Source organism: Gymnogyps californianus, chromosome 1, assembly GCF_018139145.2.
Source record: "Gymnogyps californianus isolate 813 chromosome 1, ASM1813914v2, whole genome shotgun sequence".
In the NCBI taxonomy this organism is placed as follows: domain Eukaryota; kingdom Metazoa; phylum Chordata; class Aves; order Accipitriformes; family Cathartidae; genus Gymnogyps; species Gymnogyps californianus.
The window spans coordinates 20,905,349-20,922,012 of NC_059471.1; the positions used below are offsets into that span (position 1 = coordinate 20,905,349).

General features: G+C 36.2%; 2 protein-coding genes across 2 annotated transcripts in view; one reads left to right on the forward strand and one right to left on the reverse strand.

Annotated features, from left to right (window-relative positions):
• Nucleotides 1–16,664, reverse strand: part of MIPEP (mitochondrial intermediate peptidase) — a 659,177-nt gene that overhangs the window by 322,964 nt on the left and 319,549 nt on the right. The window lies entirely within an intron of this gene.
• SGCG (sarcoglycan gamma) overlaps nucleotides 1–16,664 on the forward strand; it is a 151,309-nt gene that overhangs the window by 104,057 nt on the left and 30,588 nt on the right. The window contains exon 6 of the mRNA XM_050911847.1: nucleotides 12,937–13,056. Coding sequence (XP_050767804.1) covers nucleotides 12,937–13,056 — 120 coding nt within the window. The remainder of the gene's footprint in view (nucleotides 1–12,936; nucleotides 13,057–16,664) is intronic.

Below are 16,664 nucleotides of genomic sequence, written 5' to 3' on the forward strand. Positions count from 1 at the left end.
ACTTTGGCACCTGTAATGTAACTGAGGTCCATAAATGAGCAGTCTGAGATATTCACCCATAGTGTATCTTTCCTGTTAACAAAGAGAGCTTCAGTGCTGGGAAGCAGTGTAAAGGATATATTTTATTGAAAGGAAAGATATTTTAGTTGTTGTGCCAGCCAAGGGTATAGATCTTACCTTAGGAAAATGAAGCTCAGCAAAAATAACAACACATCTCAGACCATCTTTTCTTTTTTTCCCCTTCCTAGTCACCACTTAGTCTTCTGAGAGCGTTAACAAAGAGCAGTACAGAAAGTGAGATGGAATGTGCTGCCTTAAAGAAATAGAAAGTTAAAATATCTGCTCTGTAGGACTAGAGACATCTAGATTGAAGAAAAATTGTAAAATGAAGACCCGATAGACAGAGAAGGGTCAATACAAACCCATATTGTAGAATATGGACTGTGGTGTTTAGGGGAGAGAGTTCAGCCGGATGGGAACTGTCTCATCAGTAGTGACTCATTTATAGCAAGTACCACCCATATTTAGTATTTTCCCTTCTTATTGGTAGTTTCTCTGCTTTTCATCTCCTGGCTTTTCTGGCTCCATTCCCAGTAATGTGCAGTTCAGTGGTTTTGTACCTTATGATCTCAAGCCTCTTTAACCTTTTTCCTAAGTGAAAGCCAAATACTTAGTGTTGTCCAGACAAAAAGTTGTCTGGCTGTGCAGGGAGGCTGTATCTGGCTTAGGCAATATATGAGGAAACCAAAAGAAAGGAGCAGAGTGTAGACTGGAAGACCTGCATCTCAAATCTTTTAGAAGTGTTCAGTGTATAAAGGCAATTCAAATGCAACACTGAAGCAGGAAAGTTCTGATGGCACTCTGGCTTGCTCTACAAGAAATACTTAGGTAAGAGGGTGAAATAATGATTTGAGCCTGGGAAAATCAAAACTACATCAAAGGAAGTGCTAAAGTGCATTTGCATAATATTTGAAATACTTGATGTTTAAGTAATCTCTTTTTGACTGGCAATTCTATTCATTGAATTCATTAATAATTGGTCTTACGTGCTATCTGGTGTAGTTGGTACCATTGTAAATGCGAACATGAAATATTACTAATATTAAATCATACTAATTTTAGACTGATAGAAAAGTGTTGAAAGAGCAGTAAAAACTTAATACTGTAAAGAATTCTGTTAATACCTAAAGATATGGTCAAACAACAGTGACTGGGGTAAGTGACAATCTATTAAAGTAAATGACCATCTGTACATAGCCTGATATTTTTAGCCATTGTCCTTAGCCAGTCATAAAAGGCATGCATGTAAGATGATGTTCCCTTATAAGAAGTGTGAAAAATAGGTGTGTGGCTGATTTACTTCATATGCACAAGCCTTTGCTAAAGAATTAATGCCTTCCACAGTTGCCAGCATGCTGGAATTATGTCTTAATACTCTATTCATCTTATAAATATGAGTAGTTGCCATTGTGAAGGAGCTGTATAGATATGTTTGGGATCGCTCCAAAGATAACAATATAGTATCACTCATAAGATCATAAGAAAAATACCTTTTAACTCATAAAAAATTGTGATTCAAATGATCTGTTAAAATATTTTAATGTTACTAAGAGTGATTTAAATACCCAGTCTTCAACACAAGTAATTCACAGGAGAGAGATGAAACAAATCTTTACTTGAGGAGTTGCTATGAAATTCCTCACATGAGGATAACAGGCACATATTACGCAAGAATGAAAAAGGTTTCCCCTCATGAATCACAGATATACTAAAATGACATCAAATGCGAGCAACTTCCACCATGAGCACTCTTGTTTTAAAGTTTCTACATGCTCCTCAGTTTACTTGCATGACATACCTCTTGCAGGAGTTATTTGGATATTGTAGCTCTTTAAAAAAAAATGCTGTAGACCTTGTTGTGTTTTGGACTGTGTTCCATAATTACACTGCTTTCAGAAGCCTCACTGAATGCAAATACATTTAACTGCTTGTCAGGAAAAGAATACTTTCAAAATAGTAGGGATCATAACTAAAAAAACAAAGTAGTTCTGTGCTTTACTCTTTTTTGACTTCAGTATCCCTCTGCATGACAAAGATACCCATTTTGTTTGAGTTACTCTTTAAAATCATTTAAAACTCCTATATAACCAAAGAAACTCATATTAAAACCAAGTAAATAATTTTAAAAAAAAAAAAGGGCAAAAAAGGAAATGGGACGTTTAGTTAAGGGATTATGGGGATGTGATTGCTTTGGGAATATTTCTGGGAGAAATGGGACTTAAAAAAGGATGTTGGCCAACAGACAGCAAGGAAGGAATCTAAGCAAGGCACAGATGTGGGAAGGTACAGGACTGAGAGTCAGAGGGAATTAAGAACGCTGTGGAGAGAGATGCTTATAGGCAAGGCAGGGATGTCTACAGAACAGATGGTAACTATTTTCATTAGAATAGCTCCTGTCTTTAAAATCATGAATAAGATTCAGATGTCATTATCGCAGCTTGCCATCAACCTTCAAAAGGGAAATATCTAGAACTTTCTTTGATAATCCAAGAAAGCAGTTGAAGAAAGCTGCTAATCATCATCTCCAAGATTTGTGTTCTTACCACTTCAAAGCCTTATTCAATCCTAGAATAAAAAAGAAATGTAGGACTTTTGATTTATACCGAGCCATAATAAAGCAACTTAGTGTAAAAAATTATCAAACTTTTTCAATAATGAATGATAACAAATAGACTATTGAGTCTTTGATTTCAGCCTTTCACGGCAACAAAACATATAAAAGAAACATATAGTCAATTATCAAATACTTAAGAGCAACATTGATATCGAACAGTAAATGATGCTTCACCTAAGTAAACATATGCTTACATATACAGCCTACCAGCAGATGAATATAATACAGTCAGATTTTGCAGTGGTGTTCCAGTGCCGAATATTAAGAAAGTGGATGAAGAGCAACATGTTTCCAACTATCTTTACTGAAATGTAGGACCAGTTTTTTAAAAGATCTATTTCTCAAGGATCATGTAAGGAGGCTTCAACCTACAGAAGACCTTAAGTTCTGCTTGTAATATGTCTTTTTCAGGAGAAAAAAAAACACAAAGGAAAGAGGCTTCCAAAGTCATGCAAGGTCTGTGAGAACAGATTCCAGTACAGCAGACTGCTGGTCCTTCTCCTAGTTCAATCATTTACACCAAGAAACAGTAACATCAGTAGCTTCAGGTCAGGGGTTCAGTTTAAATTATTTAAAGCTAGAGGGAGTTTAGTTAGATAGCTGTCTTATGAAGCTGTTCTGCACTTTGAAACATGAAATCAGCACCACTCAGAAACCATGGGAATGTGGTAAAAGTAAAAATGTTTTATGCAGTCTGAAAACAGAATTACACTCAAAATTCTGCCTAGAGACTATTTTCATGTCCATCACATTAATCTGGACAGCTGTTACAATGAGAGCATTTGTGCTATCCCACCCCTCCTTTTTCAAACAGGAACAACATTCTAAGGAAACAGATAAGTGTCAGTACCTAATATATTGCTTCATTAGCATTAATTGCCATCTATAAACTACTACTTTCCAATGTTAAATCATTTCTGGTTTTCTTATCAGCATTTTGATATTTCATTTTCAAGTGATCGTATTTTTTCATCAGAGACATAATAGGAAGAAAACAGTGTTAATGAAGCATGATGTATGTAAGAAGAGCTTGATGGTGTTTTTATGGGGAAAACCCTGAAGCCAGTTTCATAAACTTGACTTAATTAATGACATTGTAAAATCATTTAGCTTTTCCTTCTTTATTTTTCCCAGAAGGCTTTCATTAAAAACTCCATTTTTGTCCAAATAAGTTCTTTCTTATCTTTAAGAGAAAAGCCAGAACATATTTCTTGAAGATCTTTGTTCTGCAGGAAGATGATTTGCACAACCTTAATTGCTGTCCAGCTGGGTTATAAGAAGGAAAGATACAACATAGGAGTAATTAACAGAAAGATAAATTTGAAACTTCATTGAAGTATTTTTGAGGTGATTAAGTCTTCCTGTGATCAAGAACTTACAATATTTGTTCCAAGCGGATTAAAGTAGGGATTTTTACTTCCAGACGTATAAAAATTTTAGCTACCAATGAATCTGATCGTATCAAGACATACATGCTATTTTATTTAAAAGTAAAATTTAGTTAACTCAGATCAGGCAAAATTTAGAGAATGACGGGTGGCTGCTAAAACATCCTACAGACTTTTTAACAGATCCTCTTTTGTAATTTCCTGTTTTAATCCATGGCAGATGTGTTTCTGTTCTATACTAAATGCATATTCTATTAGTCTTTTGTGAGACTATTGTGTATTTAAATGGATATAATGTTGAAAATAATTAAAACAAATAGCAGAAAAAAGTAAGTAGTAATCAATATACATTTCAATTAAAGCTAGCTAAGCATATCTCCATGAAAACTTATTTATGAAAAAAGTAATGTAGTCATTACAGCTACAGTTTAACATTTAGACTCAAATGAAAAGTATCCTCTTCTGCAAAAAAATACCATTGATGTCTATGTACCATGTAAGGCGCTTACCATAGCAAGATTTCAAAAGATGAAGAAAGATGTGATAATGTTCAGGGTCAGCAATGCTGACTTAAGCCAGACTTTAAATATCCTCTAGAAGTTAATCAGGTAGTTATGTGCATTGCCAACTTGCTTAAATATGCCAGCATCACAGTTAAGGGGAAATTTAACCTGGCCGAGGGGATTTGAATCCTATGCTGTCACTTCTCTTCTAACTGTGTCTAGAAGAAGAGAAAAGCAATATGCATATAAGTCTACAGAGCTTAGCTCTGAAAAAAAGGCTAATGTTTGGGAAATCATTTTTTGTTTGGAAAAAGAACCAGAGAGTGAATACCTGTCTCTCATCAGAGAGCAATTACTCATCTGACTAGCCCCATTCTCTCTTTATTTCAATGGGAGGAAGGAATTCAAAATAAGTGAAAAAAAGAGGAATTATTAAATATTTTATAACCTTCTCGACTTTCACAGTCTTCAGTAAATTTGCAATCCCAAACATATTTTGGTTCATATGGTATAGTAATCATTAACATAAGTCATTGGATGGTAATTTGAAGATAATAGTTATTGCTAAAGGTGAGGACAGTTCCTGTACTTCCTTCCTTTAAAGTAATACGAAGATTGAATTATTGGCATTGGTTAATGCTAGATGAATTTGTAAAGGTTAGCTTACAATAGCTGAAATTTATTGTGAGTATAATCTATTATAGAATCTGGATAATTAAGTACGTCTAAAATCCTAGTCATTTCAAGTGTAACAGTACTTTCTTCTTAAAGCTAACGAGACTCCCAATGGCAGTTAGTGGCCAAAAAAGGAACTAGATCCCTGTCTTTTTGCAGCAGGTCTGCAGAAGAAGACACACACACTCCCAGCCTGGTGGACTACTTGAACATGTATCTGCAGTGTACCCTTGTGGCAGTGAGGTCTAATAGCATACTGGGCTGCATCGTTCCACTCCTGGGAGACTGCATCTGGAATACTGTGTTAAGCCCTCTCCAGTATGACAGAGCTATGAGCAAACTGAGGAGACTCACACAGGGAGCCATTAAGATGGTCAGGGAGTGGAAGCACATGAAGTATAAGAGGCTGAAGAAGTTGTGTTTGTTTAACCTGCAGAAAAGAAGGCTTAAAGGGGGCTTCTAACTTCTGCCTGTTACTAGGAGAGCTAGAGACAAGATGAAGCCAGACTCTTCTCAGAGGTGCACAGCAAAAGGGCAAGAGGCAGTGGTCATAGGTTGCAGTGAGGCAAAATGCGACTGGATAGAAGGGGGGGAAAAATATCACTTTTAGAATGGTTAACCATGGGAACAGGTTGCCCAGGGAGGCTGTTGAATCTCCTTCCTCAGAGATATTAAAATTCCACCTGGACAAAACCCTGAGCACCTTCATCTAACTTCCAACCAAGCTGACCCTGCTGTGAGTAGGAGGTAGGACTAGGTGACCTCCAGAGGTGACCTCTGACTTGCATTCTTCCGTGATTCTGTCTTGCCCAGTCTTCAGCTGACACTCTGAAAGGGCTCAGGTTGCTTACAGACCCCATGTCAGACTTTCTAGTCCGATGTAGAAGTCTTAGATACTCTAGGGCATCTAAAATAAGCTGAAGGCCAGGCAGAGAACACCAAAGCACATTTAATGGCACTAGACAGCTATGTTGGCAACTGAGTCATGCCCCATCTGTTTAATTGGTCCTCTCACATTGTCCGCTGCCCAGATCCAGTAGGCATGCATAGAATACTCCTGAAACACCGTGCTGGAGTTGACCTTATGAAAATACACTCATGGGTTTCTTTTAAAAAAAAAATAATTAGAGGAAGAAGAATTATGCATTATACAGAAGATAGAGTGGTTAAAGTATTTGCTCAGGGAGGAGAGACTCAGATCAGCTGTCTTCTCTGCATACAGGGTTTCAAATTATCATGCTTCATCTCCTTTAGTGCTTTCCGTTTCACCATACCTGTCTGAGGACTGTGTGTTTCACCTTTTCCTGTTGAAGTTATTCATCATGCAACAAATTCTGGAGTCATTAGGCCTGAGAGAAAAGGTGACAACATAGCCTTTTTGTCAAGTCACTGTGTGAGAAGCATGATCTCCTATTCCTGTCATGGTTTCTACATGCAATAAACCATTTTACAGTGAAATATTTCATGGGTTTATTTTTTTATATTTAAATAGAGTATTTTATAAGGATAATGCCTTGATGGATAAAGACATTTAGTCACTCTGAGAGGGAAAAGTATTGCCACCTAAATACCTAACACTAGGTTGGGTTGCCAGTGTCTGCATGATCAGTGTCTGCAACGATCATTCAGAACCAATTTTTTAAAGATCTCTAGACTTGTGTTCAGTCATAGAGAACAACAAAGTCTAAGAAGTGCTGACAGTAGGGCATGCTTACTTTGATCTGAGAGGGCATAATTGTTGCATCCATTGCATAAAAGGAGAATTGAGAGAAAAAGAGGAAACAGGAGCAGCAAGTGTTCTATTAATGTATTAGAGATGTTTTTCTAGGTGATGAGAGATGTATGATATGGACATAAAATGTATACATGCAGCATGCTGCATATTCTCTGTAATAATGCATTTGGTCTAATGAAAGACCAGCAAGTACTTCCGTACCATTCCATATGAAAATCTGACTAATTTTATGCTTCTGAAAGTAATGGCTTTACATTTATTGGTATTGTATTACTCATGGAACTAGAACTGAATCTGTAGAAGTATTACATTTTTAATACACTTTTAATGAGATCTTATTTTAAGTAAGGTGCTTTAATTTAATAAAAATTAACGAAAAATGAATTGCATAGCAATACCCCAAAGCACTCAGGATTTTGGCTTATATTCAACACTTCAATGATTCTAGGTGGTAGGAGAAGAATGAAGCATACAGAGTAGGTGACAGCCATAGGTTATCAGAAATGATGGATAGCAGAAGAGAGTAAGAAAAGAAAAGATCTGAAATTAAATAAATAACTTCATTGTTGGAAAGCCTTTTCTTCTGAAAGATCTAAAGACACAATAAAAGTGCTTAGTACTTGGCAGAACTAACTGGATTTGAAGAGTCTGCCTACATGTTACCAATTTCATTGACGTTAAGCATTTGTGGATATGTATTTTATGGCAGGCCCTATTTTCGATAGAAGATTCTTTGCTGTCTCATCCTTCTACATTTGTATTGGCCTGGAATTCAGAGGTTGGGTAGCAGTAGAAGGGAATTTACTTAAATGCTTTTCGACAGAAATGGACTCACTAAACAAAAGACCTCCCTTCCCTGCAAAACCCCTAGGGGAGTCAAGAGTGAGGAGGAGAAACAAAAAGGAAGACTGTTCAGCAGTGTGCTCCTTTGCAGACAATAGGTCAATTGCTTTTGGAACAGTTTTTCATTATTTAAAGTGGCATCCTCAGTGTCAAGAGGTATGTGATGTGATGATCACATTCGAGGTCTGTATCAGAACTGCACGTGTTGAAGGAGCAAGTGTAAAGAAACAATGGGCAATTATTGGTCAGCCTGATTAGCAAGGATAACCGATTGACCTGGGAATTCCTGTGACACCTCTGGCAGCAATGGGGAAACAGTTCAAATGCTCTCTATAACCTGTGTTCAGCCATGTTACATTTTTAATTGTAGGTTTTTATCAACAAGTATGATTATATAGTATTAGTTGACTTACATGTAGTTAATATACTAGGGTTGTAAACAAAATGCATTTAGGAATTAGGAGATTAAAGTTTCAGATATTGAATTTGGCTGCTGTTTATGAGCTGAAAATTAATCTTACTGGGATCACAATACAATTAGTGTTATTGCAATGTAGCTAATGCTAATTCTCACAACAAAGAGAAGTTAATGGCTACTTTTGGTTAGATAAATTTATTCCCATTTCTTTAAAAGCCTATTATTGCTTTTTGAAATTTGTTCCATATATACTGAGATGTCTCATCTCTAGCATGAATAAAACATATGCTTGAATTTGGTTTACCCTAGCATTCCCTCTAAAGATTTAAAATACATCAGTTATTATTCATATCATTCTTTGATAATGAGGATTATCTGTAGGACAATCCTTGTCCCACTTTACTGGGGCATTTGTGTTGAGAAAACTATGGACCTAAAGATTCTTGTTAAAGACTTATTCAAGTGTTCAAGGACCAGGATCAAACAGGAGAGAAATCTAGATGCAAACCCAGCATGGGCAAGGCCATGAGTTGTAGTTTCAAAGAGCCACCAGTTAAGACTCCTTTGGGAAGTATATAATGTGCAGTGAGTGCTCTCAGTGCTTACAGAGTTTTTTCTTATTTAAGTCTAGCTTTAAAATATAATGGGCGTAGTCCACAATGCACCATCTTAAATCCTGCCTAACTGCCCTCTACATGTTTAAAGTCAATGTTTAAATTCTCCTAACTCTTCCTCAGGAAAAAAAGTTAAGAGCGATAGGCACCAAACATTTCTTAAGCAATAAAAATTGCTGAACACCTTAATGAGTCACTCACAGCGTGACCAGAAACATCTAAAGTAGGAAAGTGTTTAGCAAGTAGGGATAGACTATGTCTACATTAGCAACCAAACCAGGCCAGGACCCACAGTCTGCCCCAGGGGCAGATGGCGTGGCACAACTCTCAGCTAAACCCACTTCCCTCCAGAACTGGAGAGCTTCATCCATCCCGTCTGCAAGGAGTGGCCCCTGGTCAGGGGCATTGTCTGGGAGGTCACAGGTCGAGACAGTGCCAAGGAGCGTGCTACCAGATTAGCAGAAATTGGCAGTGCTTGTGTCTCCTCTGCTTTGGCTTTCTCTAATTTATTGGTATAGATGTATTCATTAGCTTGTTAAAACTTACTGCTCAGCCAGAATGAGCACTTTTCTACAAATCCCGTTATGCCTCTTGTTCCTCGTCTATCTAAGGAGATTTTTCTCTGTTTTTTCCCTGTCTCATTATTTTAGGGTAGGACTCCCTCAGTTTCTCATGTTAAAGGTGTTCTGCCTTGCCTGGAATAATCAGATATTAATTGAGTGGAAGAAAAGAGGAGAGCCCAGGAATGTATTTATGTAGTCTAATGTTAAAAACAATTAGCTGGGAGTGGAAAGGCTGAATCCCAGCCTTGTTCCAGTCACTGTTGGAATGGGGTCAGTGCATACATGGACCAGTTTAATTAAACTGGTATATATTGCATCTCCGGTTGTATCAGTATGAAGTTCTGTGTGGACACCATGCCTGAAATTTGCATTAGAGAGGACAGATGAGAAAGTCAGTCTGTACAACATGCACTTGTTATCTATGCCTGTTTGCTTTGGTTAAGTGAGAGAAAACAGAATTTGGTCCAAGGTATGTAGATGCTATTTAGTGTGTATATATTCATCCTAAATTCAAACAGTTAAAGCAGCTCCTATATCTTACAACTATTTTCTTTTGTCATGTCACATCTCTCTGTGAATTAATCTACATTCCATAACAATCCAATTAATAAAAAAACTGTCAATTTTCTGGCAATATGCAGATGTACAAATTACATTAAACAATTCATGCTGTTTGAGGTAGGTCTTTCCTGTTCTTACTATGAGAAACATGAAAAACCTTTTTTTGACAAGATTGCTTGTGGAAATAGATTCAGCAAATTAGCAAATCAAGAAAATAGATGTACTCCTAGAAGAGATCAAGTTAGGCCTGGTGCAAATCATGTCACATTTCTCCAGTTCTTTCAAATCCATTTTGTTTTTCCGATGCTTTATAATCAATGAAAACTTCTGTTTTCTCAGCACTACCAAGGTGCTGAGAAAGAAAGAGCAGAAGTGCCACTATTGAGGCCCGGCAATTTATTTTCAAAGATGACTGCCTCTGTACCAAGGAAATCAGTAGATAGCATTTCCTCTAAACATACAGTATCTTCATCACATTGTTTTTCTGTGATTGTGTGTAAATAATTAACAATTATATATAAATTAACCGTATGTATTTCTGAGTCTTTTAGGGATATTGCTGCATATTGTTTGCAGGCTTGCACAATAGTTCTAATATATTTACAGCACTTCCTAATTAGTATTTTAAAGATTACCCACACTATAAAACCTCACAGCTTAGAACTGAATCTGTGGAAGGTCTTGGGGCACCTACTTTACTTTGAAGTACATATACCTAAAATGTATGTCTTCAGGATCTTCACTCAGTTATTAATTCTTTTAATCAGTAAATATTCTATAGCTATATAAAAATATTTGCTTCCAGCATGCCAGGCCTACTAAAATATTGACAGCACTGAAAAGAAAAATACTTAACCTTGTCAGAGCCTACAGAGTAAGCATTCCCATTTCTATCTCATCTACTAGGTCTAATCCAGCAGATATTTTAATTGCATGCTTTTTAGAATGAGGTCCAACAATAAGCAGGATCAGGAGAAGAAAAGGTGGTAGTACAACTTTTCTCCAGCAGTCCTACAGCCAGCATGTTGACCCTGAAGCTAGAGACTTGGGTTCCCTTCCTGTGGAGAAAATAAAGGCTCCAAATAGTACCTTCCTTTTCTATACAGTGTAAAACATGTTCAACAAAAGAGACCAGGAATCACTCCTAAATCCCTTCCGGCAAAAACTTGATACCCTCAGTGTGCCTGAATCACCCAACCTGTGTCATGTCAGACAGCAGAGGCTTTGATTTGTGTTTCCCACACTCGTGTTGAGCACTGTAATCATGGTGTTGGATGAATGGGAAGAATGAGGAACCGGCCCCTGCAGCACCAGTAAAGTTGATAACAGCCAGTTTACTTAGGCTTTTGATTTGTTTGAATCAACAAGGATCTACCTACACTACATAAATGGGCAGTTTCATTACTGCTGCTGGGCAGAAACAGGAACAATAAAACATCTTAACCAAGATTTCCTAAGAAAGGTTTGACAGGGATCCATCCTTGCCTCACTTAGCCAGAACTGCTTCTTTTGCTGTAAAAAAAAAAAAAAAAGACCTTTTAACACCTTTTCACTGAATGAAGATATTTTCTGAGTTCACTTTTTGCAATACACTTCTCAGAAATAAAGTCATGTGCTTCACAGGAGCTTTAGAGAAGAGCCAAATTGAGATCAGTAAGGCTGTGCCTGGGTGCACATGTCCGACAGAGTATAATGTACTGCAGAATTCAGCCCTCTATCCTGACCATTTTCAAGTAGAATCAATATTGGGTTTTATGCCTTAAAATTGTTGCCCTAGTTTAGGACATGATGGCTTCTATAACCCTTTCCGTGCTTGGTGGGCAATTAAAAGCAATACTTTGCATCTGCTGAGTGAAGCAATAAGCAATTTGTATAGAACCTTATCAGCTACCGTGCAGATTTGAGGAAATACCTGAATGTATTTCTTAGCAGTATCAATCATCCATCACCTAATGCCATTTTAACATAAGATCTAACAAAAAAAAAATCCTATTTCTTTTGAGAATTACTGCCTGGAATATATTTAACATTTATGGGAGTAGGCATGGTAAGACAGGTTCTTACTGGGAAGGAAGCAGCTCAGTGCCTCTCAGTCCCATGGATAGTCTGTGAATTACCTTTATTAAAAATTGCTGAAAAGGAGTCTTAACTGCTTTGACTATTCTGTATAATTTTAATTCTGAACATAGATTCAGATGATAACTTTATCAAATAGACATTCAAACTTACGTGATGTGAATTTTTAATTGATCAGGTTGTTAGAAAGGGGAATATTAAGGGTTTGATTTATATCCACTTACCAAGCCAATACTGTAGAACAAGATGTTTTACTGAATTTAGGACCTGGTAATATATAAAGACTCCTTGCACACAATTATTTTAATTTTTGGAGTACCAGATCCAATTGCAAATATTCTCGTAGCTTTTTGAAACTCTTCAAGAACACGATCAGTAACACTTGTTAGATATGTGGAGCTAAACTGGCATTTGTTATGAAGAGCTGCAGGTCCTGCTCTTACATGGGATGTTTGTAATTTTAAAGCATTTGAGCCTCCCTAATCAAAAGGGATGATGCTGCAAAACTTTGATAATTAGTTTCTATGTTTAAAAAAAAAAAAAAGATAGACTCATATTGATCAAAGAATCTTAGCAGTTTCAATACCAAGAACATGAATGTTTGTCTTGATCAATTTGTGAGGGATTTCCTAAATTCCCTGGAAACCCAGCTTGAAAGCATGACTCCAGGCACAGTTTTGAACAACAAATTAGGTCGTGTAAATAGACTTATCCAATTTCAGTAGTTACAGGACCACTATCCTTAAAATATTTGGGTGCTTTGTGATCCTTAATGTACTTAAATGAGTCACTAAATTATTTAGACCACAATTCAAATTATTAGCAATTTATATAGAAATTGATGAAAGCTGATGTAATCATTCTATTATTCTACTGTGCTTTGCAGGTCCTAAAATGGTAGAATTCCACGGTCAGCAATTTCAGATCAACTCAAAGGATGGCAAGCCACTTTTTACAGTGGATGAAAATGAGGTGGTAATTGGCACAGATAAACTTCGAGTCACAGGTTTGTAACAGTTTAAGAAATGCCCAAATAATAGCCACAAGAAAAGCAAAATAAAAATGCCATTTTTAAATACGTCATTGTGTGTGAACACAAGTTCTGGTTTTACCTCATTAGGAAGTAGAAATCTGAAGATATTCTGACCTTTTTCAAGAAATAATCAGTAAGAACTTTTAACAGCAAAATAATAATATGTATATATAAATATGTATATATGTCTGTATGTGTGTATTTTATTTTAAAGCCATTAGTGATTGGAACTGTACTGGTGCATTTTTTTCTGAATTATTTAATGTTTCCACTGCACACTGTTAAGTGAGGCTGAAAAAATTCTAGATATTCCAGTTTGAGTTGTATTGAGTTTTATTTGTGAAAACTTCTTAGACTCTCTCTGATAATGTTATATGGTTTTATTTTTCAAAGTGAAAGCCACTGTATTGCTGCTCTGTGTATAGCACATATGTCACAGGATGGTATTTGTAGTATATTTAAAATGTCATCTGTCAAAAGAGAAGTTTGTCTTAGGCTATTTCTGCAAATCACCAAAGTACTCATTTACAAAGTAAGATGTCAAAGTTATCACATGAAAAGCTATTTCCTTTCATATGACCTGATAAAGTCAACCTTCATTTTTCAGGTGTAAGGTTGCATTAAAACAGATATATCGAGCTGTGATTTCTCTTTAAGTGGAAGAGTCCATCAAAGGAAATACTGAAATTATCCTGTAACTTGTTTTCAATTACATTTTTAATATTTTTAACCTGATTGCAACTATCATGTTTAACTTCTGCTAATTATTGGTCCTGTGAAATCTTGAGGTCTTAATTTGAATGGATATATTCATATTATTTCACTGTGCAAAACTACAAATGTGGTAGTAACTATACAATTAGTGTTTCAAAGCCAAAGTTAAGTTATAATAAATGTGTTAATAAATTTTGTTTACGCCTGAGGGTCTTATCTTAAGGTTTTTACTTTTTCACCTAATTGAAATTACAACTTTGTTTAACCAGGAAACCATATCAAATAATTATTGTTTGCCCAAGGGATGCTAAACTTTAATAGAAAAGCATGTTTAACAAAGATATGAAAAACTGTATAATTGTTAACTGATTTGGAAAAGGTCTATCTCTGCTCAAAGTAAGTAAAAATCATTCATACACGAGTTGAAATTGTTATGCTAAAACATGTATTCTGACTCGTCCAATATTAATCTTTACACTGCAAGGATAATTGTTTACTTTAGCAGATATTGTAGAAAGACACATTGCCTGTTTCTTTTTTACACTGTAGTACAATTCAAAAGCAAATCCATTAAAGTCAGTGAGGTTATTTCAGTGTAAAACTAATATAAGTGAGAGGAGATTCATGCCTACTTTGCTTCAAATTAATTTATTAAAATTGTGATTTAAATGATACTATTAGCATGAAGAATAAATTAGTAATACTTTGCATACTGACATAATTTTTTAAACATTTTAGATAGAGAGCAAGATCAATGTGAAATAAATTTTGAAAAGTTCATACCATAAGAAACAGACTACCTCAGGCTTAAAATACACAAAGAACATTTTGCAGTTTTTTATTTACAGTATAGTGAACTATTTGATTTTACTTCTCCTTATTTATGTGAGTTATGAAAAGCTCAGTAACAATTTGTAAGAAAACCTGACAGTTTTCAACTAAAATATAATATAGCAGAGCGCAAATGTCTGTGATTTATGGTATTTCAGGAAAAATGAAAAAGTCTAAGAATAAGCTAATACAACCCAACACCTCAGGAATTGTCATTTTCCAACAATTTAGTATGTTTGACCTCATACTATTTCAGTCAGACATTTTCTGGCCCATGTGGTAGAATAAAATAGTGGCAGACTCTCTCTGTTCTCCTAAGAAAAGCAAATGCCTGGGGAAAGCCATGATCAGCTAAGTGTCTCAGATACCCCACAGAGTCACAGGCAGGTCTAGATGCCCATGTTCAGACAACTGAATTGAACCTCCAGTCAACACAGTCAATGCAGCCTAGAGCATGAAGGAGACACCTAGACCTGGCACGTGGAGAGCTCTTCTGCCAACCAAGTGCAGTTGTCTACTTTAGGATGAGCTCAATGGCTCACTCATCTCCCTTGAATATAGTGGCTGAGTTCAGATGCTAAAACGTAAGCATCCAGCAGTGTTTGAAACACCTTAGGGTATGTGAGACACCACATGGTATCGCTTCATCTACAGGAGACACTTCCTTTGATCCTGGCAACTGGAGGCCAGGAAGGATGTACAAGGGTATTTTAGATGACAGTAGGTACATATGATTAGGCAACTAAATTCTGCCTCTAGCTCATCTGTGACACCTATATCATAGACACTTAAACTTAAGCGTATGAAACTGAAGCTCAGCTTAACCCTTCATGACAATTAATGCTACCTGAAGGAGCATTACTCCAATTACATCCTCTTTAATATTATTTCAGTAATGACCTGCATCTTTTGCAGACATTTATTATGCTGCTATGGAGGTATCGAACATCAGCATTTTATTCTGGTAGGGTTTTATACATTCAGTTGGCATTGGTGACAGTGAAACACACCTTGTAACAGTGTATTGGCTGGCAAAGAGCCAATTGCTTTACAGCTAACAATATTGTCATGGCAGAAGGAGTGAAGTCCCAGCACTGGCTGGAAACAGAATCCTCCTGCACAAATGGCAAGAGTCCATGGCCATAGGAGTCCTGTTTTTCACTCCCTTGCCTGCCCTGCAAACTTGCCAACTAGAAGGCTGTCCATAGAAGGGAGAAAACAGACTCAAGTAAATAAAATTATATACAGTAGAAGAATAATTAGCATTCAGCAGATATAAAATGGTCTCAACTACTGCACAAAAAAACTTTTTAGCAAGTACAAATTATAATTTATATATCATGACTGTTGTATCGGGTAATATTTTGGTGATGAGTAGGTAAGAAATTAATAGAATGTAGTTGCTTATCCTCCACTCTTCTGAAGAAAAGCTGACAGGGCAAAGGGGATCAGTGTCTTTATGGAGAAGCATGTTGTATCACCCGTTCTCCAGTTTACTACTTGTCCTTCTGCTTGCTTGTCTTCCATAATCTCTTAAAGTATTTGCTGAGTATTGTCGGTGATTTTCTAGTGCTCTGTTCTATGGAAAGGTTTTCAGTTTGAGTAGCTAACACTGAAGTGCAATGTGAAGATGTGTTTAATTTAAACGCTTCTGCTCAGAAGGTAAGTTAAGTAGGAGACAAGTTGAGGGGATGAATAAACATTGTTAGACTTTGAAGAGGCAGACAGTCCTTGCTTGATAGGGTGTGGGGGGGTGTTAATGAACCTTGCTGACTTCAATCCTCTCATTAAGAAAATTAATATCTTGATCTTGTGTATTTTAGGATTACATTACATTATATTCATAAACAGTAGTCTATAAAATAGTAAATATAGTAATATTTGTATCATAATTAATGTTATTTCTTTACAGTTTAAAAGATAAAGTAGGCAATGAAGACAAGAAATCAATTTAGGGCCATTTTAAAAAAAAATTTGCCCTGAGGTGTTTTTTTTTTTAGTGTCATACTGTTCAAACTTAATGCTGTTTGATGAAG